General features: G+C 37.2%; 4 protein-coding genes across 4 annotated transcripts; 1 reads left to right on the plus strand and 3 right to left on the minus strand.

Annotated features, from left to right (window-relative positions):
• Positions 1-33: 33 nt before the first annotated feature.
• On the minus strand, positions 34-3,452 carry LOC109175908 (pentatricopeptide repeat-containing protein At3g61520, mitochondrial-like). Its single transcript, XM_019325284.1, has 2 exons — positions 3,271-3,452; positions 34-2,563 (listed from the first exon to the last, which is right to left on the minus strand). Exon 2 carries the CDS (start codon positions 2,448-2,450, stop codon positions 177-179), a length of 2,274 nt encoding a protein of 757 aa, XP_019180829.1. The 5' UTR covers positions 2,451-2,563; positions 3,271-3,452; the 3' UTR covers positions 34-176.
• A 1,416-nt stretch (positions 3,453-4,868) lies between these two features.
• On the minus strand, positions 4,869-10,354 carry LOC109175906 (acylamino-acid-releasing enzyme). The gene is made up of 18 exons (XM_019325282.1): positions 10,171-10,354; positions 9,497-9,669; positions 9,094-9,397; positions 8,715-8,936; positions 8,418-8,630; positions 8,226-8,300; positions 7,890-8,028; positions 7,593-7,744; positions 7,426-7,508; positions 7,207-7,325; positions 7,022-7,100; positions 6,734-6,911; positions 6,357-6,417; positions 6,140-6,262; positions 5,860-6,057; positions 5,517-5,585; positions 5,326-5,402; positions 4,869-5,247 (listed from the first exon to the last, which is right to left on the minus strand). Exons 1-18 carry the CDS (start codon positions 10,326-10,328, stop codon positions 5,184-5,186), a joined length of 2,487 nt encoding a protein of 828 aa, XP_019180827.1. The 5' UTR covers positions 10,329-10,354; the 3' UTR covers positions 4,869-5,183.
• Positions 10,355-11,048: 694 nt separating this feature from the next.
• Positions 11,049-13,017, plus strand: LOC109175328 (NAD(P)H-quinone oxidoreductase subunit N, chloroplastic). Its single transcript, XM_019324582.1, has 5 exons — positions 11,049-11,271; positions 11,448-11,785; positions 12,249-12,365; positions 12,466-12,551; positions 12,721-13,017. Exons 1-5 carry the CDS (start codon positions 11,157-11,159, stop codon positions 12,767-12,769), a joined length of 705 nt encoding a protein of 234 aa, XP_019180127.1. The 5' UTR covers positions 11,049-11,156; the 3' UTR covers positions 12,770-13,017.
• Positions 13,018-16,140: 3,123 nt separating this feature from the next.
• On the minus strand, positions 16,141-17,630 carry LOC109176286 (auxin-responsive protein IAA4-like). Its single transcript, XM_019325752.1, has 3 exons — positions 17,234-17,630; positions 16,844-17,146; positions 16,141-16,609 (listed from the first exon to the last, which is right to left on the minus strand). Exons 1-3 carry the CDS (start codon positions 17,437-17,439, stop codon positions 16,534-16,536), a joined length of 585 nt encoding a protein of 194 aa, XP_019181297.1. The 5' UTR covers positions 17,440-17,630; the 3' UTR covers positions 16,141-16,533.
• Positions 17,631-20,132: the final 2,502 nt, after the last annotated feature.

The following is a 20,132-nucleotide window of genomic DNA, read 5'->3' on the forward strand; positions in this document are numbered from 1 at the left end:
CAAAACTTATTAAAAAAAAATTATAAACCACCGTAGGAAAATTAATGAAATCTATTACAATATCTAAATTATAAACTTCACATAAGTTAAAATATTCAAAGAAAAAATCAGTCTATACATCAGAAAGAGAACCATTTGAATTGGCAGTTTCAACTTTCAAGTGCCATTTGAATTAGTTAAGCAGAAACCTGATATCCTTGGACAAAACTTTGCAACTTCTCACTTTGACCAATAGCAGAGAGCCATCCAGTGAGGATTTCCATGGTAACATAATCAGGATTGCAGAGGTTCGCAGTCATTTCATCCATTACTTCAAAAGCCCTCTCGAACCAATTTCTCTCCTGAAGACCTTTAAAGATCGAATTATACGTTGTTGTATTTGGCCTAACCCCCTTGTCCTTCATATCATTCATTAAGGAAAGAGCATCTTCAACTTTGTCACTCTTACAGAGAGACTCAATCAAAGAATTGTATATCGCTGTATTGGGTGACAGTTTTGAACTATAATGCATAGTCTCAAATAGTTTCATAGCTTCATCAAGTTTACCCGCCACACAATATGCATGAATTAATGCTCCATAAGTGATAACTGTAGGCACCATACCATCCCCGACCATCTTCTTCAGCAACCTGTGGGCCCTTGCGAATTCCCCCTTCTTACTGAAGAATGATATCAATGTATTGTATGTAACACAGTCGGGGTTGATGCCCGTTTGTTCTATCTCTTGAAGCAATTCGTGAACTTTTTCCCATTTATTCCTCCTGCAAAATCCACCAATGAGAACATTGTAGCCGGTTATGTCCAAGGAAAATCCAGCTTCTTTCATCCTCGATAAAACAAGGCAAGCATCATCCATCCTTCCAGCCTGGCTTAGCCCCGATATCAAGCTGTAGTATACAACTGCATCTGCATAACATCCACTTTCTGTCATTTCACTATATAATTTCATTGCCTTCTCAATATTGTTCGCATTGCAAAAAGCGGTAATAAGAATGCTATAACTAATGGCATTCCCTTTGAGACCTTTCTCTTGCATTTCAGTGAAGAATTCCATTGCACTACCAACCCTTCCATGCTTACACATACCATCAAGCAAAGTATTATAAGTAATTATGTTTGGCACTATTCCATCCTCATTCATCTGATAAAAAAGCTTCATTGACCTCTCAATCTCTCCCGCTTTGCAGAATCCATCAATCAAGCAATTAAAGGTAACAGTATTAGGTGTACATCCCTTCTCCAACCTCATCTTTTCCATCAGCCGCACTCCTTCTTCTTGTCTCCCAACTTTGCATAGGCCATCAATCAAAGTATTATAAATGATAGTATCAGGCTCGATAGAAATGCCCTCACTAGCACCCCTCATCTTCTTAAACACCTGCAATGCCTCATCAACCCTATGAAGCTTGCATAAATGATTAATAAGAATTCCAAACGTAACCACATTTGGTGCAATTCCCTTTTCCTTCATCTCATTTGTTAGCATATTCATCTTCTGAAAATCATGCTCCCTACCCAATGCGGCCAAAAGGGCGTTGCAAGAACCAGTTTTCACTTGACCACCTGACCTAATCATATGGTGCAAAAGGTCCCAAGCTATATCACATCTACCACTCCGGCAAAACTTGGTGATCAATTTAGATAGCCAGATATCGTTTGGGAACAGCCCATGTTCTCCAAATCTTGAAACAAGCCCAGAAATTTCTTCCTCCCTCATACTCATCCCTCTCCAGTCACTTCTCCAAATTGCAGACAAGAAAATTTCCATGGTATTTTCATTTGGTGGGAAACGCATATCTGGTTGGAGCATTTCGTCGAGCATCTTCAACGCAGCATCAAGACGGCCCCCTCGAACCAACGCATCCAAAAGCCTATTTACCACGATCATGTTCCTCGATTCTGGGCCAAGCTGGTAGAAGACCGATAGAGATTCCTCAAACATTCGGGCTTCCACGAAGCATCGAATCAGCATCATCGCCGCATTGATAGACAGAGAGATATTTTGTTGTTTGGCCGAGCAAAAGAGCTCGTAGAGCTTAGTGGGCGAGCACCGAGTCTCCCGCATTGAGTGCTCGATAATGGCTTGGAATGCTAGGGAAAGAGAGAATGAGTCAGGCGAAGAAGGTGAAGTTTGGGCCTTGAAGAAGTCGAAGAACTGCTGCGCCTTCTCAGCTGAGCCCAATTGACGGGCGATCTGGAGGACGGAGTTTGGAGATGGAGAAGCGTGGAAGAATTCATGGAGTTGAGAATTGGACCTCCAATCATCCGGGCTGGATTCTCGGAGAATGGGAGATGAGTAATCCGAAATTGGATTTGGCAGCGGCGGCGGCTTAGGCGAAGAATTGAGTTGGGCCTCGGTGGAGAAGGGGAGGAAAGAAACATGGGTGGCGATTTCACGGCGTTTTGGGAATTGGTGGAGGCGGTGGCTAGCAGCTCCGAGTCCTCTCATGTTTGGAAATTAGGGGTGGGCGTTTCGGGCTTCAATTCGGTTCTTTTCGGTTTTGGTTTTTCGGTTCGGTTTAAGATCCCCAAATTTCAACGTTTCCATCATGAACCATCCATCTGTAATAAGTAGCCAATGAATACCAATGGTTAGTGTCCACCTCTAACCAAAATATTCAAGAAAAAGAACAAAAACAATGTAATGAAATTCCATTACTACACTAGAATTAAAACTGGAATGAAATTCCAGTTCATTCCAGAAACTGGAACGAAATTCCAGTGACTGGACACTGGAATTTCGTCCCAGTTTCTGTAATTTTTTTTTAGAAAAATGTATATAAGAAATCAAGAAAGCACAAAATTCCAGAACTGGAACGAAAATTCCAGTAGAAATTCAAGAACCCTAAAATCTAAATCTGTAAATAAGGCTAAGGTGAAAATTCATGAGCTTAAATCTGTAAAACCTATAAAGGCAAATATTGTCGAGTGTTTGAATTGAAAGTTTGAAACAATAAGTTTGAATTGTCAAGTTGTTCATCCATCATCTGCATTATTAAAACAATAATGAAATTCCAGTTTACTAACGAATTATTAAAATAAGAATCATCCACTTGGAATGTAAACTGGAATGTCATTCCAGATTTCCAATTCACTGGAACTGGAATGTCACAGTGAGCTGGAATTTCATTCCAGTAGAAATTCAAGAACCCTAAAATAGTAAAATCTAAATCTGTGGAATTCAAGAACCCTAATTTCATCCCAGTAGAAATTCAAGAAACTATGAAAGTTTGAATTTTGAAACAAGACATTGTCAAGGCAAACATTACCTCTTGTCCTCTTTGGTCGCCGGCGCCCTTCAACGGTGGTCAGGCGAGTGGTGGCTGCGTCGTCGGTGTCTACCGGCGAAGTGGCGAGGTCGGAGGGCGCGACTCGTGAGTGTCGGACAGTCGGGCTGCAAATTGGAATACAACTGACTGACTTGAGGGAGTTAGGGTTGAGGACTGAGCCAACTTGAGCTTGAGATATTAACTTATTAACTTATTAATATATTATTTATATTATTTAAATAATATATATATTTATTTACTTATTTAAAATTGTTCTGGAGAGGAGAGGTGAAATTGTTCTGCAACTGAGGTCTGAGTAGCTTAGGTAGAGGATGAAGAGAGGAATCGAAGCAAAAGCAGTATAAAGGGTAATGGATTATTATATGATATTCTGTCACCTCTTCATCTTTCTGCACTCTCAAGATTGAATGGGACATTTTCATCATCTTCCTTTTGTTTTATTATATAATATATCTTGTGGCACATTAATGACCTAAAAGGTAAAAAAAATCAAATTGAGAATTGGGGTAATTATTATTATTATTATTATTATTTTTCTAAATGCTACTGACTCTATTACATTGTAGTATATGTTCAAACATACTTTCTCAACCTAATGAAGCACAAAGAGACTCAACAACGTTTTCACTGAGGCTCGATCTCATAACCTCCCACATGGGAGAGTCACTACATGCTATCTGGGACAAAATTGGGGTAATTATAGGGGTGTTAGCGAACAGAGCTTTCGGCAAACTACTCGTGTTCGTGTTCGGTAAGCGTTCGTTTATGTTCGTTTGTTAAGGTAAACGAACTATTAACAAACAAAAATTAGAGCTCGGTTAATAAATGAACAGAGCTTGAACAATTGTATGTTCGTTTGCTAAGAGATCGTGAACAAGCTCGTTTGTGTTCGTTTAATAATGTTCGTGAACAAGCTCGTTTGTGTTCATTTAATAATGTTCGTGAACAAACTCGTTTGTGTTCGTTTAATAATGTTCGTGAACAAGTTCGTTTAATAATGTTTGCGAACATGCATGAACGTAGATTATTTCTTGTTCACAAACGAATTATGATAATAAACATGTGCAGGTGTTTGGTTATTAAAGGTTCATGAACGTAAACCAACATGTTCGTGAACGTAAACCAACGTGTTTGTTAACGAACATGTTTGTGAACATGTTTGTTAATGTTAACGAACACGTTCGTGAACGTGTTCGCAAACGTTGACAAACACATTCGCGAACATGTTCGTTAACGTAAACGAACACGTTCGTGAACGTGTTTGCGAACGTTAACAAACACTAATGAACGCTTAACAAACGAACACGAACAGAATTTTCAAAAACCTTAACAAACGAACACGAACACGAACACCTCAAAATTCTTAACAAACGAACACGAACAACCTTCGTTCGTTTATGTTCGGTTCGTTAACAGCCCTAAGTAATTATAGTTTTAAAGTTTGGAACTTTAGAATTCTTGGTGTAAGTTTAATTAATTTTTAAATTAAATCTAAAAACATTACTATAACATTAATTGGATTATGTCATATATACAGTATCAAAATTAACATAACATACAAAACTTAGTAGGAAAATTAATGAAATATATTACAATATCTAAATTATAAACTTCACATAAGTTAAAATATTCATAGTCTATACATCAGAAAGAGAAGCATTTGAATTGGCAGTTTCAACTTTCAAGTGCCATGAAAAGATGAAAGAAAAATCCCTCCCTTGGTTTAATTCACAAGTGGTTCTCTTCAAGAAACCAGGTATGCTGCTTGCACCAGTCCAGTCAGTGAAACCGAGATAATAAATTACAGCATCTTTTATTTTTCGTGCCCGAACATTGTTGTGTTGATGTTCAGAGAGAGTCTCGGTGTGCCAGAAAATGGATAGTTCGTTCGTTTATGTGCAGTACTTCTTAAACCACACTCCAATATTTAGAAAGCTTTCGAAATCAGACTGTGGTCTGCAAGAGAGATCGATCCACGCATAACTAAACAGAACTAGGCCATACCAAGTCGATAGATATAGGATCATCGCTTACCTTTCAATTCCATGCACGTCTTCTGGGAACGAGATCACCTTTACCTCAACTCCTTTCTCCTTCAAAGCTCGTGCATACTGCATCAGTAAAGGACACACTCGCTCTTTCAGAATCACATACTAGATCAAATATTTGATAAACAGAAGTGTACATAATCGGACACATCCATCGAGAAGTGTAATATGCCTTACTTGCAATCCCGTGCTAACTGGTACTCGAAGATCCTTAGCGCCTAAAAGCATGAGTGTAGGAGTTTTAACCTGCAATATTCAACAGAATTATGTAGGAAAGTTTTATAAGGATTCCATTCTAACAGGTACTGGTTGAATATGTTAAGAGTCCCACATTGATAAAATAAGAGAGGATATATGAGTTAGACTAGCTAATTGGTTGAATTCAATCTTTTAGTGTGGTTTGGCCCATGCGCATTATAGCCCAATTGAGTGACCTGGCCCAATCTTAGATTATAACAAATATGAAAGTGTGAATTGAGTATCATGAAACTTAAAACTTCAAATTTGGCTTCCCATTTACCTTAGAGATGTGAGCAATGGGTGATTTGCTGTAAAATGCAGCAAGGTGTTCAGAAGAAGGGGCCTCCGTAAAGCTCAATATACCCTCACTTCCAAACGTTTCCACATAGCACCAATCGGGGATATCAGTTGTGCCGACCATCAAAGCAAGGTTGCAGACGGGATTCCTTGCAGCTGCTGCTGCAAACTTCTCCGGGGCCTGTAGAAATAACAGCAGAAATGTCGACGGCTATATATTAGAGAACAATAACAGCAAAAGAAGGCTCTGTAGAATCTGGAACCTGGCCAATCAAGTGTGTCGTTAGAAATCCACCATGGGAACCACCAAGAACAGCTATTTTAGATGGATCTGCAAGACCCATATTGATGACATGATCAATAGCAGTGATCACATCGTTAACATCCTGAGCATGCAAAAGAATTGGGTTAGGGTGGGTCTCAAAGTAACGAATGAACATAATGTTTTGGAAGGGGAAACAAGAAGAGCTTAACCAGCACCTGGGACCCAATTTTCCCAGGAAGAGATTGCAGAGCTTCCTCGCCAAATCCCAAGGAGCCTCTGAAGTAAACCAAATCATATATTATAATACACTTCAATCAAGAACATAATCCAACTTAACTTCAGATTCAGTATAACACAATGATGTCTATTTTTGAGTAACGAGAGAAACCCACAACCACTACCCGAGGGTGTGCATTAGGTAAACCCTGTCTTCTGATCCTAGCCAGCAAAGGACCACAAGGAGGTAAACCAGCCTAGGTTGCCCATAGCTGACTGGCCAATAGGCCGCTCCAAATTACAAATCTGAAGTTTAAGTGAACAAAAGCTTCAAATTTCTATAAATTACAAAAAAAAGAAGGAAACCTTTGCATACCTGTAATTTACAATCAGCAAGCTAAAACCAAGTGATGAAAGGAAAGCTAAGGATTTTGAGAAGCTTGACAGTGAGACAGAATGAGGACCCCCGTGAAGGATTACAATCAGTGGATCATGCTCATCATGCTTCTTAGATTTAGATGACACAAATATTGCCTCATAAGGTTTTGTAGCACCTAAAACAAATAAGCGTTGTCAACATTTTACTCTTGCCTCATGCTAGCTCCCCTATAGCATATTTAAGACTTATTTCATTTCAAGAAGGGATTTTTGCTACTTTTAATACCTTTTGGAAGGCTTTCAGAGACATCGCTGACTGGAATCTTCATGATACTAAATTGTTGGGATGATAGTAATGACGTAACCTGTGAGGGTTATAAGAAAAAAATGATTTTGGACATTAAATCCACATGTAGAGAGAGAAACAAACATTTTAGAGGATATAAGCAAAGCTAGAAAGTAGAAACTGACCTTTTCAGAGCACCTGGATATTGGGCTTGAAATGTCTAGCCAACTCCATATGGCTTCCGGAGATGCCTTTTCAACAACACCATATTTAATTTTAGGAATGTCGACTGGGCTGCTACAGACTTCAAAGAGAAATTTACAAAGGAAGATTTGTTCACTTGGATTCAGTCAAAAAATTCAATAAGTTCCCAGTTCAAAAGGACATATAGCAATGAATCTAACCGGCAATTATGTTGTCTCCGTCTAGTGTAAGGATATTCCAAGAAAAATCTGAGTTGATAGGGCTAATGCGAGCCACGTGTCCACTGTCAATATAAAAGCACACGATTAAGCAAAAGAGGATCATATAGCATTCTCGTTAATAAGACAACATTCTCTTGTTTAGTTACCTTAAAATGTTTATGGAAAGTACCACCTGAGTGCTTCCCCAATATGACGCTAAAACTAAAGTATAACCATCAGAAAGCCACGGTTTACTAAGAATATCAAAGCAATAAATTCCTGGGAAGCAACCATCTTCAGGACACATAATAACAGGAACCTACATGAAATGGAAGACAATAAAATATATCCATTTATCGTTTTCTAATTAAAGGATAAAGGGCTCCAGGAATTCATATTCCGTTTTATAGATCATAAAGAAAAGATTTCACAATAACTAGCAGGGTACAGGAAGGTGAGCCTACCACATCAACAATTTTTGCACCTTGGCATGGCTTTCTCTCAGTTGACCAATCAATCCTATGAAGTGAATTTGTTGCTGAATGTGCTCCGGAATCTACTGAACTTTTTGATGATAAAAACACAAGGAACTTCCCATCCGGGCTGAAAATTGGATTAAATAGTTAGGTCTTACATTTTTTTTTTATTTTTCTGATGCAATATAAGTCACGAGTGCTAAATAACATGAAAGTTGGAAGGATTCTTGTTGATATAGGCATTAGCCAAGCAATTTTAGAGAACTCAACTCTTATCCTTCCATTTACTGATTGTGGTTGGACATAATATGTGAGTGGACATACCTGAAACGGGGGAAGAATGCACTACTAATGGTTTCTGTCAGTTTAACCATAATTTCATCTTCAGTTGCCTTATGACTGGGGAAAAAAGAAACCAAAATAAAGAGTATAGGACAAATATCAAATAAGAGAAGGTCTAATCTGATCTCAATAGAGTAATGATTCAAGTAGAAGCTTTTGTCTTTAGCAACTTACTCAGATTCATGGACTTCTGATTTAGAAGTTGGAGCTTTGACAGCATACAAGGCACAAGGCCTATTGTAGCAATATTTGATTCCTAACTTTCTAGTGTCTGACGGCCATCCAACAAAAACCAGATATTGTTGCAAACCTTCTACTTTTGGAGCCCAAACAACTTGTCCGACACTCAATGACTTCCCTATGCCTTCAACGGGATATACCTCTTCACTGCAAAAATAGATATTCAGGCATTCAAAGAAGAAAAGCTATGTGGCCTACAAAAGTGATTAAAGCAAAAAACAGATAATTTGCCTGTTAATATTGATGACAAACAAAGCAGGTTGTCTTTTCCCTGCATAGGTCTCTCCCCAGTCCTCTTCCCATTGTCCTTTTCCTTTCCAGCTACCACAATCATTATCAGCCCCATTGCCTTTCTTATAACCAAAATTAGTGAATGTCGGCTTGCAAGGAATAGGCTCCTCAGCAACATAGGCTATTAGAGTTTCGTCAGAGTTCCACGAAATTCCCTCAAACCTGGCATCAGAAACCTCCTAAACTCAAATATTAAAAAAAAAAAGCCAAATATATGGTAGTGGACTGAAGCTATTAATGTACTATCAAGTAGAATCACAATGTTCACTTCAAAGATAAAGATTTAGAGTTGGTAATGTCTAGTTGATTGAGGAAATACCATCCATCTGAATATACAGTTCCATGGATAGAACAAGGAATGCGAATTTCCTTTTCCACGTGAGAGGGCCCCCATATTTCAAAGTGAGTCGGTGAGCCATTTTCTGAATTACGAATAACAAGAAGCTTTGAACCTGAAGGAGATGGAACCATTGTAGAGACTCCAGCCATTTCAATTGGAAATGGAGCCCATTTAAAATTAACAGAACTGTCTGCTCCTTTTGTGATAGTGTTTGATAATAAATATCTCCTCTTTTTGTTTTCCAAGAGATTTGGTTGGCTAATTAAGAACATGCCCTGGGAACCTTCTTGCACAGAAAAGCAACCAAATTTAGCTAGCCACATATGTAAACTTTTAGTTAAGGTGGAAGACACACTTCAATATATAATAACGAAATCCTTACCATTGCTAGAAGTGAAAGTCCAAGCCTTGTCAACAATGGGGATATCTATAAATTCTTTGAGCAATTTAGATTGCGAAGAGTACTCTTCCTCGGAAGATGCATCTACGCCCAAAGGCAATCCTTTCGGGGGCTTGGTTTGAGGGTTTTCCATAGCAAAACTAGCTGAAAAGTATCTGTTAGGAAAAACAAGTTGACCAATTGAATCAGACAAGAATTTATAGTGACCTAAGGACCAAAGCATTACTTACAATTTACAAATATTGAAAAATGTATGTAATCTACAAATTCTGTAGAGTTTTCTTTAGAAGCACTTTCTGTGCCCAGTTTGTAAAGTTTAACGTTACATAAGCAACATAAGTTCTGCTAAATTGCCAAAACACAGACTTTTGCTACAAACTAACACCTTTTCAATCATCAGAAGGATAGCATATTATCAACATCCCAAATATCAAAAAAAACCTCAACCCACATTTCTCGAGGGTGTCGGATTCATGCTGATTGTCAAATCTTGGAAATTCGCACAAGAAAAAAGAAAACTAGCAACAGAGAATACCCAGAATTGGAAGGTCAACACAAAAGAAAAAAAAAAAAAAAAAAAAAAAAAAAAAAAAACAGCAATTTTCAGAAGTGATAAGGAATGCGAGAGAGGGGGCAATCTGTGGGTTTACGTTTACCTAGACGGAGGAGGGAAGGGTCCGGCGGAGAGAGGGTTGACGAGACGAATTGAAGGAGAGCGAGGAAAGAATTGCGGGCGCGAGAGAAATGGGTTGAAGCGTCTCTGCCAGTGAGTAAGTGAAGAAGTCCAGTAGCAGTCCAACAGTGATCTCGACATGTTCCTTAGATTTATCTTTTTTAATGATTTTATTCAAGGTGAAGCTGTAGCGTACAAGTGTAGGAAACTAGGAGTACCATTATCCATAGCTTCCAAAAAAAACAAAAAAAAGTGCCATTATCCATCTATTGGAAAGTTTTTTTTATAAAAATTAACTATTGATCTTCTTGATTTGAACCGATCATTTATAAAAAACTTAAATTTATTCACCATTCTTCTTCGACTAAGATCACAATGTAGATATGGTTCATTATGAACCAGAACGAGAAATTATTAGCACTATTTAACCACAGCTAGGCTAATAACTTTATCTTATTTTGGTCATTTGCCGACTACAATCACAAGGTGAAAATAGTTTATTTCGGACTAGAACTAGACAAAAACTAAGGTTAAAATGACGAGAGAAATTACAACTATTATCTAACTGTTTAGTTATATTGATTTACTTCATTTTAGTTATTTATTGACTAAAGTTACAAAGTGAAAATTAGATAAAAAAATTAACGTTGACAAGAGAAATTATTGTCACAGTTACTATCCAATAGTGTATCAGCATTGAGCTCCACCTACTTTGTACTCCGAGTGGTTGTGTTAAATTTAAAATTAAATTTTTAAGATTAAAAATAAATTTTATTCACAAATTTCCGAAGAACATTTTGAAATTTTCTCCATGAAAGAAAAAGAAAATGAGTGGGCCTTTGTTTAGTGGATATATAACGTAAAATTGTATGGCCGAAACAAGCTAGCGGGCAGTGGCATGCGCCATCAACTGCCAATACGAAGAAGATAACTAACGCATACAAACTACCAAGTAGTCTTTCTGCCGCCATGGCCACTCCTTCAACACTCTCCAGCGCCCTCCCCCGACGGTTCTTGACAAACAACGCCGCCCCAACTCGCCGTCGAATCGCGTCCTTAGAAGATCAGCCTTGTTCCTCTTCAGGTCACCTCTCTCTCTTTTTTCTTTTTTTTTTTTTGGTTATACTTATCAAAATTGGGAGTTATTTTAATCTTTGAGAGTTATTGTAAATTGGGTATTGCTAATTTAGCTTAGGGTATTAATAAAGTTGTGATCTTTAGATCTTTAGTTTGTTTATTGAATTTCCATACTGATTGCAGCCTGCTATTCTGGGGGGTTTCGAAAGAAACAGCTAGTAGCTATCACGGCGGGGAAATGGGGGTGGATGGGAAGACAACAACGTAAGACGGCAGATGTGAGGTGTAGTGTGGGGATAGAGGACTTCATTGGAGGGGATTTAGTATGGTTTGATTTAGGGAAATGGCTGTCTGATGTTGAAGAACATAAAGCCTTGGCAATCTATCCTCCCCATGAAGGAGGTTATGAGGGGCGTTATTTCACCCGTCTTAGGTATCAAGGCTATCATTTCTTGGACCTCTCGGCTCGTGGCTTAGGTGACCCTGAAACCACTCTCACCAAGTTTCATCCTGTTTGTCCTGTGAGTTTCTTGCATTAATTGTTCCTGCAATTAGTTTGGTTGAGCATATAATGTATAAGATACGAGGATAGTCTCGCTATCAGTTGTTTATGTTTCTGCTTTTAGTTGAGACAGAACACACCTTTCAATCAGTTGTTTATGTTGCTGCTTTTAGTTGAGACAGAACACATCTTTCAATCAGTTGTTTATGTTGCTTTTAGTTGAGACAGAACACATCTTTCAATCAGTTGTTTATGTTGCTTTTAGTTGAGACAGAACACACCTTTCAATCAGTTGTTTATGTTGCTGCTTTTAGTTGAGACAGAACACATCTTTCAATCAGTTGTTTATGTTGCTGCTTTTAGTTGAGACAAAACACATCTTTCAATTAGTTGTTTATGTTACTACTTTTAGTTGAGACAGAACACATCTTTCAATTCATCTGGCCTCGTTTGGGATTCTAACGAAGAGTGTGATATTGCAGGCTCATGTTGGAAAGCAGCCTATAGCTAGGTGGTATTTTCCACCAGAAGTTGATTACAGGCTCTCTTTACTTCCTCCCGACGCCAAAGGGCTAGTGGTTTGGATAATAGAAGCTAAGGTTAAACTTTCTAAATCAAGTTTATTGTTTAGCGTTAGGCGGTTTAACAGTGCATTATGTGACCCAATGTTCTTCTGGTTCTTGTGGCCTGTTTTATCAGGTGTTATCAAAGGCAGAACTGCAGTTTCTTGCTTTACTCCCAACACTTCGTCCTAAAGTGAGAGTCATTGCAGAATGTGGGAACTGGTAATAGTTTGCGCGATCAAATTTCATTCTCACCCCAATTCATGTACCGGCTGAAATCTTAAACCTTACTCGCATTGATGTCTATACTTGCATTTGAGCCACCTAAACCTTAAACCTTACTCGCATCCTTAGTTGTTTGTTCAAGTGTTGTTGTTTTTGCCATGTGCAGGAGAAAGTTCATGTGGAAGCCACTCAAGGAAATCGCAGAACAATCATAGGCATAGGAGAACTAAACCCGAAATTCACAGTTTGGATAAACCTGTGTTACTTCATTGCAACGACAAACAACGAGTTGTAAAGGAATCAGATCGCCTATGTCAAGCCCCGAGCCATGATTATAGTGTTCATGGATGAATGTTAATATCCTTCCAAGTAAACGTTCACTTATTGTAATACGTTTTTGCCTTTGAAGTGTTTATAATACTCGTGAACCATTTACTAAATACAACTTACAGAGTTATAATTATGTGATTGAGACTGTTTTAGGGGAGAAAAGGATCATTCTTTGGCAGCATGGCTAGCTCTTACACCAGTGCTAGTTCCAAGTTTGGTTCCTAGCTTAGCAGCAGCAGCCTATTGGCCTTCTTGATTTGAACCAGTCAGTTATGAACAACTTAAGCTAGTTTACCTCCTTATAATCTTTTACTGGCTAGAGTCACAATATGAAGGTTTACCCAGTGTACAACCTCATATCGTAGTTGCGGGTTTCACTCGTTACCAACAAAATAATAATAATAATAATAATAATAATAATAATAATAATAATAATAATAATAATAATAATAATAATAGTTATTCTATCTTGAACAAGCTGGTGATTTTATTAGACTATGTACAGTGTAAGATCTCCAAATGTGAAATGACTTTTACTTCAAATTGCTGTCAGAAAGTTTGATTGCTTTCTTAACTCTCAGCAATTGTGATATGTTATTCTGGAGTTGGTCACAACCATTAAGACACTAATCATAAGCTTTTGTTGATATGTACCAAAAATGGTGAGTATACAAATGTATTATATTATCAATTAAACAATCAATATTGCCATCTAAATAAACTAGGTTGCTAGGACTAACTACTGTACAAACATTCCACAATCACTTTATAAATAAGGATAAGATACAACATAATTAACCTAGACTGAGGTTTGAACTCGACCAAGGGTTCTAGCAAATAGTGCAATTGAGTAGCTTAAAAAAGATTGATTAAATTTTTTGAAATCGGTAAAAAAGTATAATTGAATTCAAATGTTACATATTCAACAAGTTATGTTCATTTGAAACCAACTAGGCAAAAGCAAGTGATTTTTCAAATATTGTGATTGTTTGGTAAAACACTCATTCGACAAGACGAGGACAACCGGTGATTATCTTCTCCAACTATATTAAATTACAGTCATGGGTGTCACTTAAGGGTGGGGGAACTTTGAATAATATTATTTTTGAATGCAAGCGTTGGATCAAGAGGAGATGGAAAGTGCTACCATATTTTGCGGGAACAAAATCAAGTTGCGGATTGGCTGGCGAAGAATTATGATTGTGAGCCCGTTTTGACACTTTTAGATTTTTGTCCAAATATTGACCTCACGGCGTGCGTTCGTAGGAATTTGTATCGGGGCTCCCTATACTCGTGGTGACTGATTTTTGCTTTTGTAAACCGGGGCTTCGCCCTTCCCTCTTATTCAAAAAATATATATAGCAAGGGGGGAGGGGGGAGGGAGGGAGGCTGGATGAAGACAACCACCGGGTTTTCTTTGTCTCGCGGTCTCGCATATGGAGACTTGTCTTCAAAGTGTTTCTTATTTTCTTTCAAGTTTTCTGTTCAATCCTTTTGATATGTCAAGTCAAATCATCATCACCTTTGAAAAAAATATACATAAAAACTTATCCGTTTTGTATTCTCCAATTTTTCATAAAACTAGAAATAATTTTCAACTCGTAAATGGACCCTTAATAACGGGCATACGGGAACTAATTTTCAGCTAGTAAACGGACCCTTAATAACAGGCATAATAGTGATAACATGCTGAATAAGTAACATTTTCCAATTTGAAAGAATTATATCCAACTTCTCCATCTTAATTATATTATTAACACTTTTTTTTCTAATTTTTTTTTTTAAACAATGAAGTTTTGCCACCTTTTCCATAAACTTAATCAGAATGAAGACGCAGCGCAGGGCTCCAAGAAATGGAGCAAAAATTTTGTTGAAAATCTTTCTTAATCTATGGAGTGGAATATTTGCAAAGCACAAGAAATATTGTGTTGATTGCTCAAAAGATTCGAGGATAAAAATGTTTAAACTATTAGATAATGCATTGTGTCGACCCACTAACTAACATTATATTGTTAGGAGAAACATTGGATGCTTCTTGTTGTCAACAAAAAGCTCCCATGTGAACTAAAGAATCAAATAACCTATTATTAACAGGCAGACTAAGAGCCCAATCACATGAATCACTGGAGTCTGTGGGAATCTTTCTGTCTCCATTATTTCTGTGTTTAAACAGAAAGGCCAACTCGATCTGCAACCACAGCATCTTCTATCATCAATGGTTCAAAATTTTTGACCAACTAAACACAGGGGGGCTGGGGGGGACTGTTCTTCAGCTGCCTGGTTTGACAATGTCTTTGGTTCATCTGACATGTGTCCATTTAAGGATTTAGTTTCTGGTGGGATGAAATCTGGGGGGGATTTGTGTTATCTTTTCTGCATGATGTTAGTTGGAATATCATGTAAACCCTCAATCTCAAAGATCTTCACCGGTTATGTTCTAGAGTGTTTAATTAAATTGAACTGGTAAATCACGAGATGTATTTTGATAAATGTGCATGTAAGTATAAGTGCATAGTTTAACTATCAATTTTAGGTTAGACCACAATGTGCCGTAAGCAGATCCTAACTGGGTATGCCCAATTAAGGGGGCAGGTGTCCTGAGACTAATTAGCATGTCCTGGCTAGATTGATTTTTCCATACAAGAGTGGGTTTGAACTCCCGACCTTTCTTAAAGGGCAAGAGTGCACAGCCACTCACACGCCAACCAAGCTGGTTAATTTTAGGTTTTTAATTGAGACAATACACATCCTTTTATTTGGTATCAGAGTCAAAGTAATCGACCGTGCTAGACATGTACTCCGTACTATTAACTTAATTATTACTGATAACTTTTTTAGATTGATCAATTAGTTGAACTATACATAGACAAATATCATATAAACCTAAAATGGGGAGAGATACTCTCTTTAATAATAATCTTGTTACTGATCACCATTAAAAAAAAAAAAAAAAAAAAAAAAAAAAGTTGATTTAAGTCGTTTAAATATGAAATGATGTTTTTGAAAGAGTTGTCTTGAATAGGTCTGATCGAAATTCTATCAAATTAATATCATCTCACATAATGCAAATATCAATACATGATGCAAAAGAACAAACTAGATCAAGATTAAAGGTGACAGGTTACACGATTTACGTACATTATAACTTATTTAAAACATCATCCTTTCAAATCATCCAATCTTTATTTCTTTTCTCTTTTGATTTACCAGAAAGTTCACGTTCATAGTCGCTATTAGAAGATGTGATCGATGTTTCTTTGTACAACTGCTTCAAGAGCAAACACTGTATATATTTCTCTGTATGCTCGATGGCATTATTCCAAAAAACAGAAACAAGAACATCACAGGAATCTTGAAAACCACCATGGTTTTTTTTTTTCCTGATAATAACACATTAATTTACATAATAAAAAGAAAAGAATGAAATGAAGTAAACGAATAACATCACAGGAACTGGTTTCTTCTGGATGAACTTCTGGGCTGAAGTCCAATCTGGGAAACTGTGTTTTTTGATGTTACAAAAAGATTTCCAAAACTACTAGGCTGAGATTCTTGTCATCTTCCGACAACCCAAGCTTGCCTGCCTGAGACAGAATCTTGAATATTCCACTCTTTTCCTGATAGCTTTGCTCATAATTGTGGGTACTTTTCAGTTGCCACAACCCAACCCTCTTGTCTCTGATCCCTTCATTATTCTCAGCCTCTTGCATGATGACAAGAACATCCTGCAATTCCCAGACCAAAACCAATTAGAACAGTTAAGTTTAGAATGATCTAATTGGGATTTTAATGGTTATATGACACGACCATAGTCGCTTATGGGTGGCGCTGAGATTCGAACCATGACCTTTGACATAGGTTTGATACCAAATTGAATAGTTGGATTGCATATTAATGGCTATATGCTCAACAGAGATTAGATTAGATTGGATTAGTCTAGGTTGGAGGAGAGGACTTACTCCCAGGGAACATCTCCAACAAGCATCAAGTCACCATCTTTGTCTTCATAAGCAGGAGCAAATTCTGAGCCCTTATAGCCTTCCCTCTCAGAGTATTGACCTATGGAGAGTTTAAACATGGCTTCCAGTGCTTTTAGAAGCTCTGGGTAGCCATTGTAGACCTTGAGGTCAATCTTTCTGAGATAAGGGGCTCCATCCATGCTCACTTTCACATACATCCCACTCTCAGATGCATCTGCTTTTTTCACTTGCAGGCTGTTCTTCCTGTAAGATCTCACTGGTGGCCATCCCACAATCTGTGCCCTGCAACAAATCAAATCAAAATCTCAGCACATTAGTCAATCTTTCTTCATTCCAAACCATAATTTGATCTGTTATCTGTGAACTTACTTGGCAACAGGAGAGGCTTTGGCATCAGAATTGGCTTTGGATTCACAGTCTTCTTCATCACAGTCTGATTCAGGAAGGGCTCTTTTGTTCTTGTTCTTGGCACTTGAAACCATTTCTTTCTCACACTCTTCTGTTCCAGGCAACCCCAGTCTAAGCTCAGTTGCCTTGAGATTCAGATCACTCTCATGAGCCACAACACCTTCCATGGCTATCTTCTCTGATGGATTCTTGGAACCAAACCTTAAAGTTTGCAACAATCTCAAAGGAACTTGAAAAAGATGAGAACTTTGATTGGTTTTCCTGCTCAAGATTGATTGATTGATAGATAGATGGATGTGAGTTTCTTGATATGAAGAGAGGGAAGAAAAAAAAGTGGGTTTGATGCAAGCAGTGAATGGTGTGTTAAATAAAGGGATAGAGGAGTTGAACCAAGGCCTGCTGGCTCAATTATTTGATTATTTTTTCTTTTAATTCAAAATTTTTATTATAATTTCGGGGCTTTAATTTTCTTGCCAAAGATGCATGAATTCGGGATAAAGTCAAGCTATGCTGTCGGTAGCACGAGGGGCAGCTTTGAAGGAATTGCTCCCACTTTTGGGAGACAAAAATGGGACAAGGCTCAGCTGCCCATATGGGAAGACTTTGAAGACCAAATGGGCAGAACGGTCAAAATCTCGACTCCACTAGATTTCACCTCTCCTAATTAGGATGAATTTTTATTCTCAATTTTTAAAAACATAATTAAGTTACTCCCTTATATGGGGAGGTTGTGAGTTCGATGAGGTAATATTGACTTTTTGTGTTTCAATAAGTTGAAAAAGTGGTTATAAACAGATACTGCATTGTAATAGAGTCAGTAGTACTAAAAAAAAAAAAAAAACATAATTAAGTTTTATAAGTGGAGTATCACTGCTCGAGTGTATGCATTCGGAAATCATGACTTGTAATCTTAACCGATAAATGATCACAATGAGGTAAATCAACTCATGTTTCTTATAGTTGGCCAGCAAATGATTACAATAAAGTAAACTAGCATAGATTGTTCATAGTTGGCTGACTCAAACCAATGAAGTAAACCAGCTCAGATTGGCTCGTATGGACAGCTCAATTGGTCACCGTGATGAAATTTGAGAACAATGACCCGGGATTGAGTCTCATTAGCGGCAGTGTGGGAACAACCTCTCAAAGTGAGGGGGACTCCTTGAATTGTGCGCAATAGCGCAACTGATGTATTCATCTGAGTTACCATGATTTACATCCTCCAATCTGACTTCAGAAGCAAAAGTAGAAACTGAAACTCTTCTTCTATATGCTCTATCATGCCTGGGTATGGAGACCTTTGGAGTTGAAGATTCAAACCTTTCGGAAACAAACTAGCTCAGATTGTCAATAGATAGTCAATTCAAATCAATTAAAAATGTTAATAGATTGCTCACACAAAAAGATAATTTTAAAACATTATGGTTACTAATTAAGCCAATAACATGACTAATTTAATTAATGTTATCCTGAATTTAGGTATATTTATTGTATATATACCCACATTAACAAAGTTCAAGGTGCAATTTTCATGGTGGGAGAGGGACCACATGAAAGGGTGTTGGGGTATGGGCAATGTATGGTATAATGGTTTTTGGGACTAAGATTTTGGGCAAAGAAATTATTTTTATTTTTTGGGCGGATAATTACAAGGTGGCACGGACACATCACATGTCACATTTTGGTGGATGAGAGCTTACAACCATATATTGTTATGTCCATTATTATTCATCACGGACACAAAAAGTATGCACATGTGCGTGTTGATTTTGACGTTTTTGTGTGTCATTTTTTCCCTTTAGTTTCTTTCTTTCTTTTGTCTTACTTTTTTCTTGTCACCTAAATCTTAAAAATATAAGATTATTTGTTTAATCTTAATTTTTCAATACTCCATAGATCAGAGTATATGGTGTGTGTTTGATTCTCATATACAATGTCAATGTTAAAATTTATATATTTGTTAGTTTTAGTATAAACTAACAACTCAATGGGCAATGTGCGGACTGGCTAGCAAACTTTGGGCAGAATATTGGTTGGGGGACCATCGTCCTGGACTCACCTCCAATGGAGTTGAACACCATGCTTGAAGCTGACGCCAGTAATAGGTCGGTTCTAAGAATCAGCTAACGTTCTTTGAGGGCTCCAAATGCACCCAAAAAAAAAAAAAAAAAGAAAAACAACTCAAATCACTTGGACTGATTTGGGAGTTCAAGTGTATTCAAGTATGGATAATGTGTGAATCATTTTTACTTTTTAGTTTAATAAAGATGGGTATTTATATATGTCAAAAAAATCTAACGATTATAATTAAGTTAATGTAAACTAAACACTTGAATATGATAGTTATTGGATAGTTGTGCCCTTGGAGCAAAAGGCAATAAGAAGTTATAACTAATAATTTTGGAATCGTCATCTCGATTAAGGGCTTAGACTCGATTGGCCTTAGGATTATGAAATGATTAGATTTGATTCATTGGTAAAGGATCAAATGACTCACAAAGTTGAGTGACCCGAAGATGCCAAATGTCTTGAGGTCGAATGACTATGGTCCTGTTTGGTAAAATAGTTAGCCTATATGTTAATGTTGACTTATTTGACCACTATTAGTTGTTTGACTTGGTTAAAAAAATCAATATAAGTGCTTGGTTAATTAGCTTTTTGTAACTCCAAAATGTTAAAATTCAAAAAGCTACTCAAAACAACTTTTTCAATTAGTTTTTTGAGAAAAGAAATTATACATAAAAGCTATCAGCTAACAACTAATTTACCAAACATCTTTCTACAATCAGTTAATGTTATCAATTAATTATATCCTCTAATTAACTCAATCAGCCAAAACCTAACAGCCATTTACCAAATA

This window comes from Ipomoea nil, unplaced genomic scaffold (assembly GCF_001879475.1).
Source record: "Ipomoea nil cultivar Tokyo-kokei standard unplaced genomic scaffold, Asagao_1.1 scaffold0688, whole genome shotgun sequence".
Taxonomy (NCBI): domain Eukaryota; kingdom Viridiplantae; phylum Streptophyta; class Magnoliopsida; order Solanales; family Convolvulaceae; genus Ipomoea; species Ipomoea nil.

Excerpts from the sequence above, each read along its gene's own strand:
- LOC109175908 (XM_019325284.1), bottom strand. The coding sequence starts at position 2,450 with ATGAGAGGACTCGGAGCTGCTAGCCACCGCCTCCACCAATTCCCAAAA.
- LOC109176286 (XM_019325752.1), bottom strand. The coding sequence starts at position 17,439 with ATGGAAGGTGTTGTGGCTCATGAGAGTGATCTGAATCTCAAGGCAACT. Across the intron at positions 17,147-17,233 it reads AAAGCCTCTCCTGTTGCCAA|GGCACAGATTGTGGGATGGC; the intron begins GTAAGTTCACAG and ends GATTTGTTGCAG. Across the intron at positions 16,610-16,843 it reads GTTGGAGATGTTCCCTGGGA|GATGTTCTTGTCATCATGCA; the intron begins GTAAGTCCTCTC and ends TGGGAATTGCAG.
- LOC109175906 (XM_019325282.1), bottom strand. The coding sequence starts at position 10,328 with ATGTCGAGATCACTGTTGGACTGCTACTGGACTTCTTCACTTACTCAC. Across the intron at positions 6,912-7,021 it reads CTCTGAAAGCCTTCCAAAAG|GTGCTACAAAACCTTATGAG; the intron begins GTATTAAAAGTA and ends TATTTGTTTTAG. Across the intron at positions 6,058-6,139 it reads CGACACACTTGATTGGCCAG|GCCCCGGAGAAGTTTGCAGC; the intron begins GTTCCAGATTCT and ends TTATTTCTACAG.
- LOC109175328 (XM_019324582.1), top strand. The coding sequence starts at position 11,157 with ATGGCCACTCCTTCAACACTCTCCAGCGCCCTCCCCCGACGGTTCTTG. Across the intron at positions 12,366-12,465 it reads TTTGGATAATAGAAGCTAAG|GTGTTATCAAAGGCAGAACT; the intron begins GTTAAACTTTCT and ends CTGTTTTATCAG. Across the intron at positions 12,552-12,720 it reads ATTGCAGAATGTGGGAACTG|GAGAAAGTTCATGTGGAAGC; the intron begins GTAATAGTTTGC and ends TGCCATGTGCAG.